This window comes from Thalassophryne amazonica, chromosome 16, assembly GCF_902500255.1.
Source record: "Thalassophryne amazonica chromosome 16, fThaAma1.1, whole genome shotgun sequence".
In the NCBI taxonomy this organism is placed as follows: Eukaryota; Metazoa; Chordata; class Actinopteri; order Batrachoidiformes; family Batrachoididae; genus Thalassophryne; species Thalassophryne amazonica.
The window spans coordinates 66,653,614-66,675,746 of record NC_047118.1 but is presented as its reverse complement, the minus strand read 5'-3'; the positions used below and the strand labels follow the sequence as shown (position 1 = coordinate 66,675,746).

General features: G+C 44.2%; 1 protein-coding gene across 4 annotated transcripts in view; it reads right to left on the bottom strand.

Annotated features, from left to right (window-relative positions):
* Positions 1-22,133, bottom strand: part of clec16a (C-type lectin domain containing 16A) — a 148,120-nt gene that overhangs the window by 87,933 nt on the left and 38,054 nt on the right. For 3 of the 4 annotated variants that reach the window (XM_034189765.1, XM_034189764.1, XM_034189767.1), the window contains 4 exons: positions 20,298-20,421; positions 14,701-14,875; positions 14,509-14,559; positions 14,300-14,416 (listed from right to left, as the gene is read on the bottom strand). In XM_034189765.1, the coding sequence (XP_034045656.1) occupies positions 14,300-14,416; positions 14,509-14,559; positions 14,701-14,875; positions 20,298-20,421 (467 nt within the window). The remainder of the gene's footprint in view (positions 1-14,299; positions 14,417-14,508; positions 14,560-14,700; positions 14,876-20,297; positions 20,422-22,133) is intronic. The other variant, XM_034189766.1, reaches the window with a different exon arrangement.

The following is a 22,133-nucleotide window of genomic DNA, read 5'->3' as shown; positions in this document are numbered from 1 at the left end:
ACCCAAGTAACTTCTACCCAAACAATCAGTGATCAGGGGTGATAATATACTTGTGAACACTACAGACTTTAGGCTTAGTGGGTTTAATTACTCATCAAGCCTTTCTAACTTAACTGGATAAATGTATGCATGCACTTTACAATAGCTTGAATCCAACCAGCAACGCTCCCTGACACACACAGAAGAAGTTTCATACTTTAGTATTTCATACAACCCCAATTTGGGTTGTGATGCACACTTTAAAAAAAGCACATTACATTATTCCTCTCATTCACTGAGAATTGCAGTGTAGTTGTGTAACCGCTGATATAGACAATGTCTAAGCTGTCAGACATTAACCACAGATGTGTAACAGTGTCTGTCGTGCACCTGTTAGCTGACTATGTTCTGGTAAACTGCTCACAGTTTGAGCAGATGATGAGAAATTAATGGAGGTCAGGGAACATGCAAGTTAACCTACATGCATAGTCACAAACCCCAACAAAAAGAAAAGGTCTTTGCAGCCTAAAAAGCCAATGCAAAAGACCGAAAGCAGCTGCATGTACACTGAAAAACAACATACATTCACAAACATGCACATGTTGACATACTGTGTCAAACTGGTGCACTTGCAAGTTAATGCATCTATATAGTAAAGAAAAAAAAAACAACACTTCTTCCAGGAAAGAGATCTGGGTTAGGTGAACCAACTTAGTCTCTGTTCCATCATGTGACCTAATTTCCTGCCACATCACAGACAAACAGAAGTTCCATTTGACCACCTGCGCTGAAACAGAACCTAAGCCCCGCCTGTCTGTGTGTCTTCTACAAGAAATCAAACAATAACATAAAAACATCTCTGTCTGATGTGGCGGAAGAAATCATCAACCACACTGAAAAACACAAAAACATAGGGCACTAGGAGTGCAAACCTTCACCAAAGCCCAAAACACACCACCTCTCAGAAGATCCTTAACCATTTGCTGAGAAGCTCTTCATCATGTAACACACCTTATTTAAATGCAAGGAAAAACCTTTCAAGAAGTTTCAACTCTACTATCATCCAAGTCTGACACCGCCCCCTTTTATCCACAGCCACCTAAATCTTGTATAACATCGACTGCAGATCAGACAACATTGTCATTGTGTTTTGGTTAAATCAGTTCATTATAGTGTCTGAACAATCTGAATAATCAGAAACACTCTGGACAAATTTTTAATGTGGATTAATTTCATCCAAGTCACTACTGCATAGTGTGTTCACTTGTACTGTACTCAGTACTTTACAGTATTATTTCATTAAGACCTAGGCTTTGGAAACGAGAGAAACAAACAAGCTTATTTCAAGTTGCGTGTAACTTCAAATGAACATGTATGATGAGAGACAGAGAGAGTAGGAAGAAGTGTCTGCTTCAGCTGCATTCACTCAAAATCCTTTCCACAGGGTTGTGTGGGCCTATGACAGTTATTTGAGTTTTAGAATGTAATAACTGTTAAACAATCAGAAAATAACGGTTTATCTCTATGATTTAGTACATTTATGTGCATAAATGGTGTCTGTCTCATTGACAACTATACTTGTTCCTCATTGACATTATACTCAGCAGTTTTTCCTCTACCTGCATTATGTGGCGGCGGGTCACTGCTGCAAAATTATTACTGCCACTGATTCAGTAGAGCAGGCGCACACTGGTCTCTGTAACATGTATTTGAGCAGTGACAGTGATTAGGGCATGTTTGATTAAGATATAATGCAAAATATATATTAAATGGGGTTTCAATGTTAAATTTAAATGGCCACAAAATCTGTAATCCGGATCAGATCTGGATCAAACGTTGCCAATCGATAAAGGATACTATCCTACATAACACTCTCAATTATGAAAGAAATCTGATCTTTTTTTGAGTTATGAATTATTGAAAATTCGTTCAATATTAAAGATATGGATTTTTCCAATATTTTTTCCTGACTTTGACCTCTGACCTTGAAAATTTAATCAGTTCTTGCCTATCAGGATATGAATTTCTATTAAAAAAAAAAATCTCATAATGACAAAAATTGTGGGTTACAGGCTGTTCACAAACAGACAAACCAACTAAATAAATCAAATAAAGCTAATAAAATAAACAAAGTAATAATAAACCCAAACAATCTTGAAATTTTACAGTGATGAACATATTTTTGCCTCTTCTGTTTACAGTCTGCTTTGGTCATCCAGCTAAGAGTATTAACACCTTATCCTGCTACACATGAAGGCACCAGCAGACCATCGGCAATCCACTGAGTGCTGCACCAATTCACTGTGAGGAATGTGTTACATTTAAAGTTTTTTGTGGGAGGGTAATGAATAGTTGGCATGTACTATGTGTTTTGATCTGCATACCTTGTGTTGTGGTAGACCGACAATGTTAAAACGTCACGCCTCAACTCACATTCAGTGAAAACGTAGGCAGCTTCTTACAACAACCACTGGTCTACCATACACACAGAGAAAACAGAGAATAACCACAAGGGTTCTCAGAAACGCTCACAACTTCAGCAAACCCACCTGGCTTTACAAACAGATGGTCAAGAAAAAAACAGAACAACAGAAAGAGCAGAGGGAACGACTAGAGTGAAAGAGGTAAAACAAAAAGATGTCAGGCTAAAGGTGAGATGAGAATGTGAGGGGAAACTGATGGGGAAGACAACGGGGAATCAAAGGGGGAGGGAGGAAGAACGGGGAAGAGCAGAGGGGAAATAACATGGCGATGTACAGAGAAAAAACAGAGGGGGAGGGCTCAGTCAAAGAGACAGACAGAAACAGAGACGGAATAAGAGAGGGTGATAAAAAAATGGAAAAAGAAACAACAATGTGAGTGATTTGAATATTGCTGCCTTGATGTGGGTGAATCATGGAGAAAACCATGACCCCGGACTCTCATCACTGCCTACACACAATACTGGAAGTCAGTTCTGACAGCATTCTGTACATCACAGCACACACTCAACACGAATGATCAATATGCCTGTAATACCACTCAATGTATCCATTAGGTTTTTTTTTATTATTAAAATGTAAATGTGTTTGTAAGATCATTAAGTGTGTGTGAACTCCTGTCTGAGTTACAAAGAGTTAAAGAGAGACAGACAAAAAAAAGGTTTTCATTCATTTTCATTCATTCATTCATTTTAGAAGAGAAATTAGGGCTGGGTCTGAGGTCCTGTTCGTTGTGACGAAGAAACAGCTGAGCCAGAAGGCAAGACTCTTGATTTATCAGCTGACTGATGCGCCTATCCTCACCTGTGGTCATGAGTTTTGGGTAAGGACTGAAAGAACAAGGTCATGGATACAAGAGGCAGAAATAAGGTTCCTCCATCGTCTATCTGGGCTTGTACTCAGGGACAGGCCGAGAAGCTCAACTCTCCAGGAAAGACTCAGAGTAGAGTCAAAAGAAGCCAGCAAGTGGTGCAAAGGATTGCAGTTGACCAGACTCCCCCTATTTGCCTTACTGAGGTTCCAAATCCCACAAAATGTCGCAAAATCTCGAAGAGGTTGGTGCTCTACGAGATGTCAGTAACATTGAGAACTGCACTGAGACGCTCTGATCAGGCTGCACTTTAAGGCCCAGTCACACGGCACTTAACGAAGGGTGACGAAGCCCTGACGAAACAAGAAACATGGACTTTCGTTAACTTTCGTTAGCATCGTTTAACCGTCGCGGAGCTTCGTTCCTGCAGCTGGAACTTCGTTCCTGCAGCTGGAACTTGGTCAGGATTTTCGTCAGCTGCTGCTGCTTCATGTACCGTCGGAAATTACAGGGAAAACTCCGCCTGTTTGCTTGGATTTGTTTTTATCTGTGTGGGGGGGCAGCTTCAATGGGCTCAGGCACCTTACATGGGCCAGAATTAATCTTTTGTGTAGATATAATTAATTATTTTGCCACAAGCAACTGCTGAATTTGAAACAACAAAAAAGTTGTGTAATTTCTGACGGTACTTAAATGCAGCATTAGCAGCAGGAGCAGCTGCTGCGTGCGCTTATTATTTTATGTTGAGTGTAGGAATGACAAACCAGTCCTTCTGTACATGTGGCAACAGGTAGATGAATCAAAATGATTATATAAAGGCAGAATTCACATTGTGGATCAGCTGCAGCTGGTGGAAATAACCGCACATGAGTCAATGCGCGCGTTCACACGCACTGATTAATTTACTGCTCTGATATATTCAATCATCTTTACAGTTATATTTATATTTATTCTCCCTTTTGACAGTGTTCTGTTATAAATCAATATATATGGCTTAGAACATAATACTGTGATACAACAGTGACCATGGCACTTTTTTTTTTTTTTTTTTTAAATTGGAGCAAGACGGAGCGCGCAGCGTGTCGACAGACAGTGTGGATTCTGATGATGATGGAGATGATCCCTCTTTTGTTCTGGACGAGGAACCAGAGCAGGTGGTCCACTGACGTGCGCACAGATCTCCACAGATTCTGTTTGCAGTTTCTTCAGGACTCAGGCGCTATGAGCTCTGTCCCAGCGCCGAGTGCTGGAACTCAGAGATGCAGACACACACTGCTCCAGCTGTGGCTCCAGGCGCATTTCGTTAAAGTGTCGAGATCGTGAGCTTCAGTTTTGTTAAGTTCCTCTTTCATCCCTTTTGCGCTCTTGCTTCGCAGACTGTTCGGTGATAAAAGCTTTTCGTCCACCTTTTCTCAACGAATTGTGACTTTTTTACTTTTTCCCTTTGTTCAGGAATCGTTGTGTGCCGTGTGACTGGGCCATAAACCGCTGCACACAGACAACAGCATGGATGGCCCAGTCACACGACACTTAACGAAGGGCAACGAAGCCCTGATGAAACAAGAAATCTGGACTTTCGTTGGCATCGTTTAACCTTCGTGCAGCTTCGTTCCTGCAGCTGGCACTTCGTCAGGATTTTTAAACTGTTGAAAAATCTGAACAAAGGGCAATGAAAACGAGAGTTACGAATGTAACTACGGTTCTATGAATTCCGAATGACCGCCAGAAGGCGGTGCTTTAGCACCTGGATAATTACATGTGCGCAGCACAGAGGTCGAGAATATATACCAACAAAGTCACACCATTGAATGTGACCTGGGTGACGTCACTGGTTGTCTTTATATACCAGACGCACCCAGCGCTCGCTTCTTTTCGGAATGAACTCGCAAGACTCTGAGTGACAAGCAACTCTGGCGGTCATCCGGAATTCATAGAACCGTAGTTACATTCATAACTCTTGTTCTATTTCATTCCTCCTGACCGCCAGAGGGCGGTGCTTTAGCACCTGGATGACTTAATACCAACAAGGTCACGAAGAGTCACACTCACCTCGCATCAGCAGTGGGGAGTGGAGGCAGACAACACCGCCGAAGTCACCGCAGGAGGAGCGGCCACATTCAGTTTGGGCGAAGGTACAGGATGAAGCCCACATAGCAGCAGCACAAATATCACTCAAAGGGACACCTCTCAGTGCAGCCCAGGAGGTGGACACCCCTCTGGTGGAATGGCACGTAACCTTAGGAGGCTGAAGACCTCTGGACCTGTATACTTGTAAAATGGCATCCACGACCCAATGCGAGAGTCACTGCTTTGAGACAGCACAGCCTCTTTTGTGATCACCGTAACACACAAACAGGGCATCTGTTTTCCGGATCCTGGCAGTCGCACTAATGTACTGCTTCAACATTCGGACAGGACACAGGGAACCTGAAACAGATAATCCTGGATCAGAATGCGGGACATACACAGCCAAGGAAACTGGCTGGTTAACATGAAAAGTTGAAATTCTCTTGGGTAAAAAGGACGGATTAGGCCACAGCGTAACCCCAGATCCGTCAGAATTCCATCGCAAACAGTCCCCAGCGACTGATAGGGCATGGAGCTCTCCCACCCGCTTAGCCGAAGACAGTGCAAGTAGAAAGGCAGTCTTCACTGACACCCATTTAAGATCAGCACTTTCAACTGGTTCGAAAGGGGATAAGCTTAAACCTTCCAGGACTAGAGGAAGGTCCCATGAAGGTACGTGTGCAAGCCTTAGAGGCCGCAAACGTAGAGCACCTTTCAAAAAATGACACACTAAGAGGTGTGAACCCACTGACCGGCCATCAACGTAGACGTGCTGGGCAGAGATTGCAGCAACACAAACCTTCAAGGTAGCGACAGAAAGTCCTTTCTCCAGCAGTTCTTGTAAATATTTGAGGAGAATAGGCACAGGGCAATGCTCCGGGTCTAACTGTTGTTTCTCACACCACCGCGCAAACAGCTTCCATCTGTTGTCATACAAAGCCCTGGTAGAAGCAGCACGTGAATTAAGGATAGTCTGAACAACAGCCTGGTCACAAGAACTTAACAAGGAGTCTGGCCCCTCAACGGCCACACATACAGTTGAAGGCGTTCTGGGTGAGGGTCCCAAATCCTCCCCTGTAGCTGTGACAACAAATCCTTCCTCTCCGGGAGAGCCCAAGTTTCTCCCTCAAGGAGTTTGTAAATCATGGGAAACCAAATCCTCCCAGGCCAAAATGGAGCAACCAGCAGCACCCTGTGGCTGCTCTGATCTATCCTGTGCAGTGTCAACATCAGCAGCGGGAGAGGAGGGAAGGCATAAAGGAGGCAATCCGGCCACGGGTGAGCCAATGCATCCTGCCCCAGTGGGCTGTCTGGTTCCAAGAGGGAGTACCATCGTGGGCAATGTGTCGAGGTGCTTGAAGCGAGAAGGTCCACTTCCGCTGCACCATATTTCTGCCAGATCATCTGGACCACAATCGGGTTCAGTCTCCACTCTCCCGGTGGTGGTTTCTGTCTGGAGAGTAAATCCGCTGCGCTGTTCTGTACACCGGGCAGATGAACTGCTCTGACACTCTGAAGGCGAGGCAACGCCCATAAGAGAAGCTTCCGAGTTTCTGCCAAAGAGTGATTGGACCTGGTGCCCCCCTGATGGTTTATGTGATAGACTGTTGATGTGTTGTCCGACCGGACAAGAACATGTCTTCCTCTCAGGGCTGGGAGGAAATGCTTGAGAGCCAGTCGCACAGCACGAAGCTCCAGCACGTTTATGTGTTGGAGTCTCTCCTGGGGACTCCAGGCACCCCTCACCATCCTGTGATTCCACACGGCCCCCCAACCTTTGAGTGATGCATCTGTAACAACCACCTCTCGGAGAGAAGGAACAGAGCCTAGAGGGACACCGTTGCAGATGAAGTCCACGTTCCCCCAGGGTTTGAGGTGCAGAAGGCACTGGTTGGAGAGTCGTACAAGCCTGTGCTGATGCAACTTCGAGTTGAGGCCTAGGTTGTTGATCCAAATCTGTAGAGGACATAAGAACAGAAGTCCCAAAGGTACCACTAGTGACACTGCAGTCAATTTGCCCATCAACCGGAGCAGCAAACCAAAAGGCAGCGTCACAGCCCGTTGAATGTGTGAGACGAGACGAATTACATCGTCCACTCTCTGCGGGGATGGCGATGCAGTCATAGTCAGGGAGTTGATGGCAATGCCGATGAAGGTCGTTTGTTGACTGGGAACAAGAGAACTCTCTGCAAAGTTCACTGTGAGTCCTGAATGAGAGACATGGTTCAGTAGAAGAGCTGTGTCGTTGTGCGCCTGCTCCCGAGTCGGAGCGCGGACAAGCCAATCGTCTAAGTAGGGTAGGATTCTTAATCCAAGAGCTTGCAGTGGGGCTAGTGCTGCAGCCATACATCTGGTAAATGTACGAGGGGCAAGAGAGAGGCCGAAAGGAAGCACCCTGAACTGGTATGCCTGACCTTCGAAAGCAAAGCGGAGAAACTGCCTGTGATGAGGCGCCACTGGCACATGGAAATAGGCGTCTTTTAAGTCGACACTTGTGAACCAGTCTCCTGGTGTGATAATTTGAAGGACGTCTACTGTGCGGAGCATATGAAACTGCAGCACTTTGATATAACGATTCAGACGTCGGAGATCGAGGATAGGACGAAAGCCGCCATCCTTCTTTGGAACAAGGAAGTAAATTGAATAGAACCCCCTGAGCTGGTCTGATCTGTGAACTGGCTCTATGGCCCCCTTCTCCAGGAGTTCCAAAATCTCCCGTTGTAGGGCAGCAGACTGCACCGAGTTGGAAACAGTCATCCTCACACCATTGAACTTTGGAGGACGACATCCAAACTGAATTCTGTAACCTTCGAACAAGGTTGAAATGACCCATGGGTCTTGAACTTGAGTGGCTGAGTTGATTTCGTGAAAAACGGCTGGGGGCCAAACATTGGCAGTCAGACCAGACCACCTCTGCCTCGCATCCCCGAGAACCTCTGGGCGCGATTACTGGAAGCTCTGCGAAACCGTTCAGTTCTCGGCCCGTAGGCTCATGAAAGGCTGCTGGGAGAGCTGGCCCTCAACTGCAAAAGCACGTGCAGGTCTGGGAGTCGGCGGAAGTCTGGATGCAGAGTGAAAAGCTGTAGCACGTCTGACTGGCTGAGGTCTGGAAGACCGGTGTAGGTCAACAAACTGTTGCCGAGATTTACTAGCCTCGACAGCACGCTCTAAAGTTTGTTGGGCCGCAGGTCCAAATACTTGGCCTGGAAGAACCGGCAGCGAACGGAGTGTGCCTCTGCAGGATTCGGAAAGGGGGGGACTGCGCAAGCCACACCTGATGTCTAGTGATGGTAAGGGTTGACATCAGTCTGCCAAGCTCTCTGGACATATAAGCAAAGGTTTGGAGTGAGGCATCATTAAGACTTTGCGCAGCATCATCAACCTCTGCCTCCCTCAAAGACTTTGAGAGGGCAAGGGCTAAATGGGACAGTGAGTTGCCTAGGCGACCGATGCGAGCAGCTATGTCATAGCTTTTGGTGAGGAGGTCATCAGTGACCCTACACTGAGGGCGTGGGCAGCGGGCATCCGGCCGAGCAGCATCAGCTGGAGCCACAACCAGGTTCGCAATAATGCTGTCAACGGCGGGCATACGGTTCAGACCATACTGCGCTGAATCACACATAGAGCTAAGGGCTCTGCAGTCCTGTGATAGATGGGTCAATGATTTGGCGTCCGCCCAACATCGGTGGAGTTCCTCGATATATGGTTGTGAAACTGGAACGTTGAACTCAGGCTTCTGAGTGACTTTGAAAAAGGCACTTGAAGCGGTGGTTTCTGCAGGGGGATTGTCGACCCCAAGCCTGGATAAAGCCAACTGAACAGCTTGCTTGACAAAGGATAGTCCAGGTTCGGTTTGCGGCATGGACTCTGCCTCGGAGGTATCAGAGCCCACTAATGAATGGCTTGGAGAAAGACTCCTCTCATCCTCATCCTCCACACAGTTTATATCACTTGTCATGTACAAGGAATCAGTTGCAGCAATAGTCACGACATCGTCCTCCTGCTGAGTAACTACATTGGTCTGATCAGCCTCATTAGGGACAGCAGGAACTGTCACTGCATCCTTAGGCTGTAGATTCAGAAGCAAGGACTTAATCTGAGCAAACTCAGAAGTCAACGTTTCGACCTTTTCAGCCAAAGCATGGTAATGAGTAACCTTCTTAGCAGAAGGGGCTCCTGCATGTGGGCGTTTACGGCGCTTTGGGTCCTTCCTGGGGCTGGAGGCCAAAGTCGCACTAGATATTCCACTTTCCAATGCCGCAAGTCTAGCAGATCTCTCTGCCAGTGGCATGCTGGCACAATTAAGGCAGGCATCGCCAGTCAGGGCTTCCCTCAGGTGTCCGATCCCAAGACAGGAGGAGCAAAACATATGTCCATCATCTGGGCTCAAGGGAGCCAAACAGGTACTACAGCCATGCAACAAAGGCCCTGTCAACATTGTGGACTGCGTGCAGATGGCTAACGCAAGCCCTGATGGTTACAAATGGAAAGAGAAAGCGTGAATCACATGCAGTGTAAATAGTAACACGAGGCACGGAGCGTGAAGCACTCACAGCCGTCGGCTTGACACGAGGCACGGAGCATGAAGCACTCACAGCCGCAGACTCGACACGAGGCACGGAGCGTGAAGCACTCACAGCCGTCGGCTTGACACGAGGCACGGAGCGTGAAGCACTCACAGCCGTCGGCTTGACACGAGGCACGGAGCGTGAAGCACTCACAGCCGTCGGCTTGACACGAGGCACGGAGCGTGAAGCACTCACAGCCGTCGGCTTGACACGAGGCACGGAGCGTGAAGCACTCACAGCCGTCGGCTTGACACGAGGCACGGAGCGTGAAGCACTCACAGCCGTCGGCTTGACACGAGGCACGGAGCGTGAAGCACTCACAGCCGTCGGCTTGACACGAGGCACGGAGCGTGAAGCACTCACAGCCGCAGACTCGACACGAGGCACGGAGCGTGAAGCACTCCAGCCGCAGACTCGGCACGAGGCACGGAGCTTGAAACACTCACAGTGTAAAAGCTAATACAAGGCCCGGAGCGTGAAACACTCACAGCCACAGTAATAACATGATGCACACAGCCGAAAAAAACTCACAGCCCAAGCGCTAAGTCACTTAGAGCAACGACGACAACACTAGCTGCTAGCGGAGCTGTTAAACTTAGCAAATGGCGGCAGTGCAGACAAAGTACTTCAAGGAGTGGAAAACACTCACGGCAAGCCCAACACAGTACACTATACTGGTTCTGATACACACACTACCACGTTAACGGGGTTAGCGACAACTAAACAAATAGCCAGCTTTCATCGAAACAACACAGCTAATGTGCACAGAGGAAAATATCCAGCAGGGCAGCGGCAAGGCGCGCACCCGGCGTTTAGGAAGGTGTACTCACGACAGGCGTCAAAGAATACAAAAAACGAACACATGAATACATGAAGCCGTGTCTCGCAGCCTCTGGAGGACGTGTGCAGTGCACGTAGCTCCAACCGAAGGTGGGTTGCGAGGCTACAAGCGAGAGCGGCAATCGCAGCTAAATGCGTTCTCAACCTCTAAGAATGCGAGAATGTAGAAAAGAAGCGAGCGCTGGGTGCGTCTGGTATATAAAGACAACCAGTGACGTCACCCAGGTCACATTCAATGGTGTGACTTTGATGGTATATATTCTCGACCTCTGTGCTGCGCACATGTAGTTATCCAGGTGCTAAAGCACCGCCCTCTGGCGGTCAGGAGGAATGAAATAGAACCTCAATTCATCCGTGTTTCATTTTGCTGTCGTTCTTGATGTTTTTTAATCGTTTGTTTAGTTTTTGTAATGTTATTATTTAGTTTGACTTCGTTTGAGCAGCTGAATGTTTTCACACAATGCAGAAGCTGATTTGTGAGCGCTGAGGCTGCTGCTGTGTTCATGTACTGTTGGAAATTACAGGGCAAACTCAGCCTGTTTGCTTGGATTTTTTTTTTTTTTTTATCTGTGAGGGGGGTCAGCTTCACTGGGCTCAGGTACCTTATATAAGCCAGAATTAATCTTTTGTGTGGATACAATTAATTATTTTGCCACAAGCAACTGCTGAATTTGAAACAACAAAAGTTGTGTAATTTCCGACGGTATGAACGCAGCATTATAACAATCCCTTACTGTCGCGTAAGGGATTATGGGCTATCTCAAAAGGGCAAATGGTCCGGGAAGCATGTGAGCCACAGATTAATAGTGGTTTACATAAGTGTGTTTTCATGTCATGGTGACTTGTATTTAAAGTCACAACTGGATTAACTGTGCAATGAAATCACAGTTTGAGGAGTGGTTAATGCAGCTGCAAGTGCACCCATGAATGCAACCTGTAAAAACATCTTCGTGCTCCACTATATGTCTTTTATTTACTTACTTACTATTTAAATGCAAATATCTGTTACTCAAAAACAGTATCTGATCCGAACAGCAGGTTTAGTGATCTGTGACACCCCATCTGATGAGGATGCCCCCTGACAGTCGCCCATGGGAGGTCTTCCAGGCGTGTCCAACTAGGAGGGTATGGGAAAAATCACGATTTTTCCCAGTTAGTTGAGAAACACCCACAGGATCCCCCAGGAAGTGTTGGAGGACTTGCCCGAGGACTGGAAAGTGTGGACTGCGCTACAGTTGTATATAAATATTTGGTCACCCCTGATAATTTTCATGATTTTCCTTTATAAATCATTGGTTGCCTGAATCAGAAATTTCAGTTAAATATATCATATAGCAGACAAACACACTGATATTTGAGAAGTGAAATAAAGTTTCTAGTATTTACAGAACGTGTGCAATAATTATTTAAACAAAATTAGGCAGTTGCATAAATTTGGGCACCCTTGTCATTTTATTGATTTTAATACATTTAGCACTAATTACTGGAACACAAAATTGGTTTGGTAAGCTCATTGACCCTTGACCTCCTTACACAGGTGAATCCAGTTATAAGAAAGGGTATTTAAGGTGGCCATTTGCAAATGTTTCCCCTCTTTGCATCTCTTCTAATGAGTGGCAACATGGGAGCCTCTAAACAACTCTGAAATTACCTGAAAACAAAGACTGCTCAGCATCATGATTTAGGGAAAGGATCAAAAAGCTATCTCAGAGATTTCAGCTGTCAGTTTCCACTGTGAGGAACATAGTGAGGAAATGGAAGACCACAGACAGTGACAGGCCAAGAAAAATTTCAGATAAGCTGAAGCGAAGGATGGTGAGAACAGTCATAGTCAACCCACAGACTTGCTCTAAAGACCTACAACATGCTCTTGCTGCAGATAGTGTCTCTGTGCATCGTTCAACTATACAGTGTAGTTTGCACAGAGATGCTTTAATGTAGAGGAAGCCTTTTCTGTGTACACGCTACAAACAGAGTCACTTGAGGTATACTAAAGCACATTTGGACAAGCCAGCTTCATTTTGGAATAAGGTGCTGTGGACTGATGAAACTAAAATTTAGTTATTTGGACATAACAAGGGGTAGTATGCATGGCTGAAAAAGAACACAGCATTCCAAGAAAGAAAACACTTGCTACCTACAGTAAAATTTGGAGGTGGTTCCATCATGCTGTGGGGCTGTGTGGCCAGTGCAAGTACTGGGAATCTTGTTAAAGTTGAGGGTCACATGGATTCCAGTCAATATCAGCAGATTCTTGAGAACAATGTTCAAGAATCAGTGACAAAGTTGAAGTTGCGCCAGGGCTGGATCTTTCAACAAGACAACGACCCTAAACACTGCTCCAAATCTACTAATGGCCATCTCAGTCCCCAGACATGAATATTGTTGAAAATCTGTGGTGGGATTTTAAGCGGGCTGTCCATGCTCGGAAACCAACAAACCTGAGATGTTTTGTAAAGAAGAATGGTCCAAAATACCTTCAACCAGAATCCAGACTCTCATTGGAAGCTATAGGAAGTATTTAGAGGCTGTTATTTCTGCGAAAGGAGGATCTACTAAATATTGATTTATTTTTTCTGTTGGCGTGCCCAAATTTATGCACCTGCCTAATTTTGTTTAAAGAATTATTGCACATTTTCTGTAAATCCTATAAACTTCTTTCACATCTCAAATATTACTGTTTGTCTGCTAGATGATATATGTAACTGAAATTGCTGATCCAAACAACCAATGATCTACAAAGGAAAATCATGGAAATCATCAGGGGTGCCCAAACTTTTACATGCAACTGTATTTGGTCTACTGCCACTGTGAACTGGACAAGTGGCAGAAAATTAATGAAACTTCACTAGGAATTCTATTTTCAGGTATTTCACTTGTGGCAATTAATTATTTAACAGCAGTCCACAGAAAGACCAGTTTTTAAGAGAAACTGCTTCACAAATGCTCGACTTCCCAGACGATGCTGCGATCTTTGTGGAATCAACGTATGCCCTTATTGCAGCACTTGAGAAGGTGAGTGAGAAGTCAGAGCATTTGTATTTCTGACCATTTTGGAGAAAGAATAAGATCCAGGCTTCAATGACTTCCTGGACTCAGTCATCAGAAGTGTTACTGTATGTGCTGAAAGTGTTAAACTGATTGAAAGCTTCATTTTACAGGCAATGAAGTTTATGTCTCCAGGTCCTCGGCTTTTGAGATCGAGACATGTCTGGGAAGACCTTATGAGTCATGGCGATCCTGTTAGCTTGGCAAGAGAATGAAGGTCCATGTCTTTAGGGTCCTGGTGCGTGCTGTTTTACTGTATGGTTGTGAGTCTGCCGTAACCGCTATGGATCTCTTTTGTTACTGACCACTAACAAAAACACCACAATGCCACAGTGGAGATAACATAGAAAGAGACTATAGTCTCTCTGTCAGGTACAAACACAGATTCAAGATGTCAAAGTGAATGTCTGCAAAATGAGGGGAGAGGATCAGACATCCTGTCTACAACTACAGCCCCTAGGTTATGCACCGTTTGTGCACATAGTGTGTTGTAGGGTGTTCTTTACCATGTTCTTGTGTGTGCTGTGTATATCTGTCTGTGGTGTGAAAACAGACAGGTCTCCATTGAGGATTACGTCAGCCAGGGCATCAACCAGAGGCTGATAATGGATGATGAGAAACACCTGTAAAAAAAACAAACATTCAAAAAAGTAAATGTACACAGAACAGACGGTCATCTATTTTACTCTTTGAGAACAACACACAAATCGCTTACTTGAGACAGCAGGTACAAGGACACCTGAGGGTTGATCTTTCGCTCTTCAGACTGGGGAAAAAAAACAAACAAAACACACAAACATGCAAAAATAAAAGCAAGGCCAACTCACAAACAGATGGATGAATGCCTAACAGGAGAGGTTGGTAAAATACATATAATGCACTAAAACAGGTCCACACAGTGACGTACCATCTCAGAACTGACCAGAGAGTAGACATAGAGCGGCAGGAACAGGCGGTTGAGGAGGTGGTCAGTCAAAACGTCATTCAGGAATTCACAGTTGATGATGAGGATGTCGTTCAAGTAGTGAAGGTGGTCAAGATGCTCCGCTACCAGGTCACTTAACTTCCCTCTATTTTTATGTCTGGGATATGACAAACAAACACAAAGAGAGCATTGAATCAACCAAACCTGGCCTTGATCTCAACACTCGTCTTTGTCAGTCTTGAGTTTTGACTGAATGTATGACGGAGTAATGCTGGATGTTTTCTTTTAGAAGGGGCCAAGTTCTTCTCAGCCTTTTGCACAAACAAGATATGTTTAAATATTTACTGACTTAGGGCCACTTCACACTTAGATAAAACCATGAAGGCCACAGTGCAGCCTGAAAATTTTGGTCACAATCTCAAAAATTCCCATGTCACAGTCTGTAGTTGGTCCTGATTACATCCTTCCCATGGTCTCACATCTAACACATTTCCACTAATTTCTTATCACGCGTGTACCAAGTGCAATTCTCTCTACCGCACATAGTCACATCCAGGTTCCCTTGGGGGACACATAATTATTATTTGCCTTATTTTGAAGAGATTTACAGTTATCTGTTTTTCCAGTTGCACTCTAAGTTGTGCAGCCAGTGGTAAAAACACATTAAAATAAAAAAAAAGTGTAAACCAGACTGAATAAACTCATTCATTCATTCATCTTCAACCGCTTTTCCGGGTTCGGGACACGGGCGCAACAGCTCCAGCAGAGGACCCCAGACTTCCCTTTCCCATGCCATATTGACCACCTCTGACTGGGGGATCCCGAGGCGTTCCCAGGCCAGTGTGGAGATATCATCTCTCCACCTAGCCTTGTGTCTTTCCCAGGGTCTCCTCCCAGATGGACGTGCCTGGAACACCTCCCCTGGGAGGCACCCAGGAGGCATCCTTACCAGATGCCCGAACCACCTCAGCTGGCTCCTTTCAACGCGAAGGAGCAGTGACTCTACTCCGAGCTCCCCTCACGAATGACCGAACTTCTCACCCTATCTCAAAGGGAGACACCAGCCACCCTCCTGAGGAAGCCCATTTCGGCCGCTTGTACCTGTGATCTAGTTCATTCAGTCATACTCAACAGTCATGACCATAGGTGAGAGTAGGAACGAAGATTGACCAGTAGATCAAGAGTTTTGCCTTTTGGGTCAGCTCGCTTTTCTTCACAACAGTACGGTAGAGCAAATGCAATACCGCCCCTGCTGCGCTGATTCTCCGGCCAATCTCACACTCCATCATCCGCTCACTCGTGAACAAGACCCCGAGGTAATTGAACTCCTTCACTTGGGGCAAGGCTGTATTCCCTACCCAGAGTAGGCAATCCATCGGTGTCGTGCTGAGAACCATGGCCTCAGATTTAGAGGTACTGATCCTCATCCCAGCCGGTTCACACTCGGCTGCGAACCGATCCAGTGAGTGTTGGAGGTCACAGGCTGATGAAGCCAACAGGACCACATCATCTGCAAAAAGCAGTGATGAGACCCTGAGCCCACCAAAGTGGAAACCCTCCTCCCCCGACTACGTCTCGATATCTTGTCCATGAATATCACAAACAGGATTGGTAACAAGGTGCAGCCCTGACGGAGGCCAACTTCCACCGGAAACGAGTCCGACTTACTGCCGAGTACCCGAACAGCTCTCACTTTGCGAGTAGAGAGATTGGATGGCCCTGAGAAAGGACCCCCTCACTCCATACTCCCGCAGTACCTCCCACAGTATCTCCCGGGGTACACAATCATACGCCTTCTCCACGTCCACAAAACACATGTAGACTGGGTGGGCATACTCCCAGGCACCCTCCAGAATCCTTGTGAGAGTAAAGCGCTGGTCAGTTGTTCCACGAAGACTGAATAAACTAAGTAATAAAAACGTACATACCTTGCAATACAAATGCATAATGCTGATTTTTACTTCACCTGAAGCTGCACACAAGGAAACACTGAAAATATCCTGCTGTGCAACACTGCTTCAGGATACACAGAGCATCATAACCTTTGATATTTCAAAGTTCCACATGACAGTCATTAAACATCCCATCACCATCGTCACCTTTGTGTTCTTTGATACTATGATTTGTCCATCCACAGTCAATAAGCAGGTAAACACAGACATCACTAACAGCTGGCTGTGCTAAAGTCTGTGTCGAAACCACAGCTGTCTCATTAAGATTCCAATGAAACAGCTCTTCCTCTCCAAGCCTACATGGTCACATGCTTGCAAAAATCAGATCAACTTGCATGGCACTCTTGTAGTTACATATAAAAATAAATGAATAAAAAAAAAAAAAAAAAAATACAAGTGGGCATCAAGCATTGTTAATGGGATCGAAAATCTTTCCAACAGGCGAGGGGAAAAAAAAAAAAACGGATGGTGACAAAGCAATTCATTGTGGCTTAATTTTTCCTATATGCAATAGGGAGATTCCTTCTTACGATGTACATTAATTTAACCTTTATTTAACCAGATTAGTCCCATTGAGGTTGAGACCTCTTTTGCAAGGGAGACCTGGACAATTAAAATTTAAATGTGGGAGGAAACGGAGCACCCGGAGGAAACGGAGTACCCGGAGAAAACCTACGCAAACACGGGGAAAACATTCAAACTCCACACAGACAGGCCACAGGTGGCAATCAAACCCTTGGCCTTCTTGCTGTGAGGCAACAGTGATAATGACTAAGCCACCGTGCTGCCAAACAATCACATCACACTATGTATACCACAAGCTATACTTTTAAATTTGTTCTGCAAGTTTTCTTGTGTCCACAAGTTAGTTCAACAATAAATTACAGACAGAAAACCAGTTCTGCAAAATATGCCTGTCTCAAACCTACACTCAAAGATGCTCCAAGTGTGCATGCACTGAAGCCAATCTCGATATGTACGATGAAGTGGCAGAGAAAAAGATTATCATTATTATTTATTTATTCGCTCATTCATTTAATGGCCATGGACAGTAACAAGCATAATAAATTCACAAAGCAGACCACAGATGGTTGTAAAGAGAGCCTGCCCATGGTAGATTTGTACAACATCAATGAAGCCCCACTAGCTTTATTTACGTTGTTATTCAATTCAATTGAATTTTATTTATATAGCGCCAAATCACAACAAACAGTTGCCCCAATGCGCTTTATATTGTAAGGCAAGGCCATACAATAATTACGTAAAAACCCCAATGGTCAAAACGACCCCCTGTGAGCAAGCACTTGGCGACAGTGGGAAGGAAAAACTCCCTTTTAACAGGAAGAAACCTCCAGCAGAACCAGGCACAGGGAGGGGCAGTCTTCTGCTGGGACTGGTTGGGGCTGAGGGAGAGAACCAGGAAAAAGACATGCTGTGGAGGGGAGCAGAGATCAATCACTAATGATTAAATGCAGAGTGGTGCATACAGAGCAAAAAGAGAAAGAAACACTCAGTGCATCATGGGAACCCCCCAGCAGTCTAAGTCTATAGCAGCATAACTAAGGGATGCTTCAGGGTCACCTGATCCAGCCCTAACTATAAGCTTTAGCAAAAAGGAAAGTTTTAAGCCTAATCTTAAAAGTAGAGAGGGTGTCTGTCTCCCTGATCTGAATTGGGAGCTGGTTCCACAGGAGAGGAGCCTGAAAGCTGAAGGCTCTGCCTCCCATTCTACTCTTACAAACCCTAGGAACTACAAGTAAGCCTGCAGTCTGAGAGCGAAGCGCTCTATTGGGGTGATATGGTACTATGAGGTCCCTACGATAAGATGGGACCTGATTATTCAAAACGTTATAAGTAAGAAGAAGAATTTTAAATTCTATTCTAGAATTAACAGGAAGCCAATGAAGAGAGGCCAATATGGGTGAGATATGCTCTCTCCTTCTAGTCCCTGTCAGTACTCTAGCTGCAGCATTTTGAATTAACTGAAGGCTTTTCAGGGAACTTTTAGGACAACCTGATAATAATGAATTACAATAGTCCAGCCTAGAGGAAATAAATGCATGAATTAGTTTTTCAGCATCACTCTGAGACAAGACCTTTCTAATTTTAGAGATATTGCGCAAATGCAAAAAGTAGTCCTACATATTTGTTTAATATGCGCATTGAATGACATATCCTGATCAAAAATGACTCCAAGATTTCTCACAGTATTACTAGAGGTCAGGGTAATGCCATCCAGAGTAAGGATCTGGTTAGACACCATGGTTCTAAGATTTGTGGGGCCAAGTACAATAACTTCAGTTTTATCTGAGTTTAAAAGCAGGAAATTAGAGGTCATCCATGTCTTTATGGCTGTAAGACAATCCTGCAGTTTAGCTAATTGGTGTGTGTCCTCTGGCTTCATGGATAGATAAAGCTGGGTATCATCTGCGTAACAATGAAAATTTAAGCAATGCCGTCTAATAATACTGCCTAAGGGAAACATGTATAAAGTGAATAAAATTGGTCCTAGCACAGAACCTTGTGGAACTCCATAATTAACCTTAGTCTGTGAAAAAGATTCCCCATTTACATGAACAAATTGTAATCTATTAGATAAATATGATTCAAACCACCGCAGCGCAGTGCCTTTAATACCTATGGCATGCTCTAATCTCTGTAATAAAATTTTATGGTCAACAGTATCAAAAGCAGCACTGAGGTCTAACAGAACAAGCACAGAGATGAGTCCACTGTCTGAGGCCATAAGAAGATCATTTGTAACCTTCACTAATGCTATTTCTGTACTATGATGAATTCTAAAACCTGACTGAAACTCTTCAAATAGACCATTCCTCTGCAGATGATCAGTTAGCTGTTCTACAACTACCCTTTCAAGAATTTTTGAGAGAAAAGGAAGGTTGGAGATTGGCCTATAATTAGCTAAGATAGCTGGGTCAAGTGATGGCTTTTTAAGTAATGGTTTAATTACTGCCACCTTAAAGGCCTGTGGTACATAGCCAACTAATAAAGATAGATTTATCATATTTAAGATCGAAGCATTAATTAATGGTAGGGCTTCCTTGAGCAGCCTGGTAGGAATGGGGTCTAATAGACATGTTGATGGTTTGGAGGAAGTAACTAATGAAAATAACTCAGACAGAACAATCAGGCTGTGACGATGAATCAGACTGAAACAATGTAACAGATAAGTTTAAGACTTTATATTTACTCAATGTGTGAATGATTTTAATATTTGAAACAGTCTGAACTGTTCGCATGAAGACTGCAGCTTTGTAGATGGTGAGTCAATCGATGCACAGCAGCGGGTTAGCGCCTCTCTTTTGTAACCGGTCCATAATTTTGGCACCACAGCTTAAGGTGCCGAAAAACTGGTACAGTACGGGTCGGTTATGTTGGTACCCATTCCTAAATCTGGATGTGGAAATGCACAAAATAGTGTGCCGTTCCGAGCCGGACCACGTGGTGGAAACTGGGCTTTAGTAAGGAGTAACCAGGATTTGATCAGCTGACCCTTCAGTTGCAGGACAGTGATTCCACCACTAAATTACTATTTGTAGTACCTTTGACCATTTTATGAACCTTTTTTTTTTTTTTTTTTTTTTAAGTAAGACAGGTTGTACTTACTCTTCATCAGTCTGCACACATTTGTCCAGTTCGATGACATGGCTGCCGATAAACCAGACCAGGTTGCTGAAATATGGCACAGCCGTCTTATCTCGGATATAATGTAGCATGTGCTGGTTGTCCACTAGAGAGAATAGAGTTAAAAAAAAAGACTCAATCTTACCAAATATGCATTCACAGATACACAATTACAAAAAAAAAAAAAAAAAAAAAAAAAAAAAAATGATGGCTTAATGTAACAAAACAATCAGAAATATCAAATTAAGAAATAAATTAAGGAAATCCACCAGCCACGTGAAGACAAATTAAGTGCACACATCAGTCAACCCACTGTAAAAGCAAAACTGAGTGGACTTGAAACTGAATAAATTAATTTCAGTTTCAGCATGGACCAACATTTAAAACATTTTGTTAAATACTTGCTATTTCTGTGCTCCTGTTTAAGAGTAGCCTTTCTTGACTAAATTCCTTCTTTCGCTCTGAAAAATAACCTGAATATGTTCAGGTTGACAGACAAAACGACGTGATGATGTCATCTTGGACTTTGGGAAACACTAATCGATATTTTCCACAATTTTATGACCATTATGATTTTATGATGTTATTGACCAAACCACTAATCAGATAATTGAGAAAATAATCAACAGGGGAATCTTATACAACCCCAATTCCAATGAAGTTGGGACATTGTGAAAAATGTAAATAAAAACAGAATATAATAATTTGCAAATCCTCTTCAACCTATATTCAATTGAATACAGCATAAAGACAAGATATTTAATGTTCAAACTGATAAACTTTATTGTTTTGTGCAAATATTTCCTCATTTTGAAATGGATGCCTGCAACACATTTCAAAAAAGCTGGGACATGGGACTTGGTATGTTTACCACTGTGTTACATCACCTTTCCTTCTAATAACACTCAATAAGATTTTGGGAACTGAGGACACTAATTGTTGAAGCTTTGAAGGTGGAATTCTTTCCCATTTTTGCTTGATGTACGACTTCTGTTGTTCAACAGTCCGGGATCTCAGTTGCTGTATTTTGCGCTTCATAATGTGCCACACATTTTCAGGTCTGGACTGCGGGCAGGCCAGTCTAGTATCCGCACTCTTTTACTAAGAAGCCACGCTGTTGTAACATGTGCAGAATGTGGCTTGACATTGTCTTGCTGAAATAAGCAGGGATGTCCCTGAAAAAGATGTTGCTTGGATGGCAGCATGTGTTGCTCCAAAACCTGGATGTACCTTTCAGCATTGATGGTGCCATCGCAGATGTGTAAGTTGCCCATGCCATGGGCACTAACACACACACCCCCCCATACCATCACAGATGCTGGCTTTTGAACTTTGTGCTAGTAACAATCTGGACGGTCTTTTTCCTCTTTTGTCCAGAAGACACAAAGTCCACTGAAATTTTGACCAGTTGGCACTTAATTTTGGTTCGTGTGTTGTGCATCATACGGACAAAGTGAGGAATCTTGGAGTACTTGTCGATCCTACATTGTCTTTTGGCCCCCACATTAGAGACATTACGAGGACTGCCTTCTTTCATCTGCGAAATGTGGCGAGGATTCGTGCCATCCTGTCTATGGCTGATGCTGAAACTTTGATACATGCGTTTATTTCTTCCAGATTGGATTATTGTAATGTTTTATTTTCTGCCCTGCCGCAGTCTAGCATTCGAGGACTTCAGTTGGTACAGAATACTGCTGCCAGACTTTTGACACAAAATAGAAGGTTTGACCACATTACTCCCATTCTGGCATCCCTTCATTGGCTACCGGTTTCTGCCAGATCGGATTTTAATGTTTTATTGTTGGGTTATAAAATTGT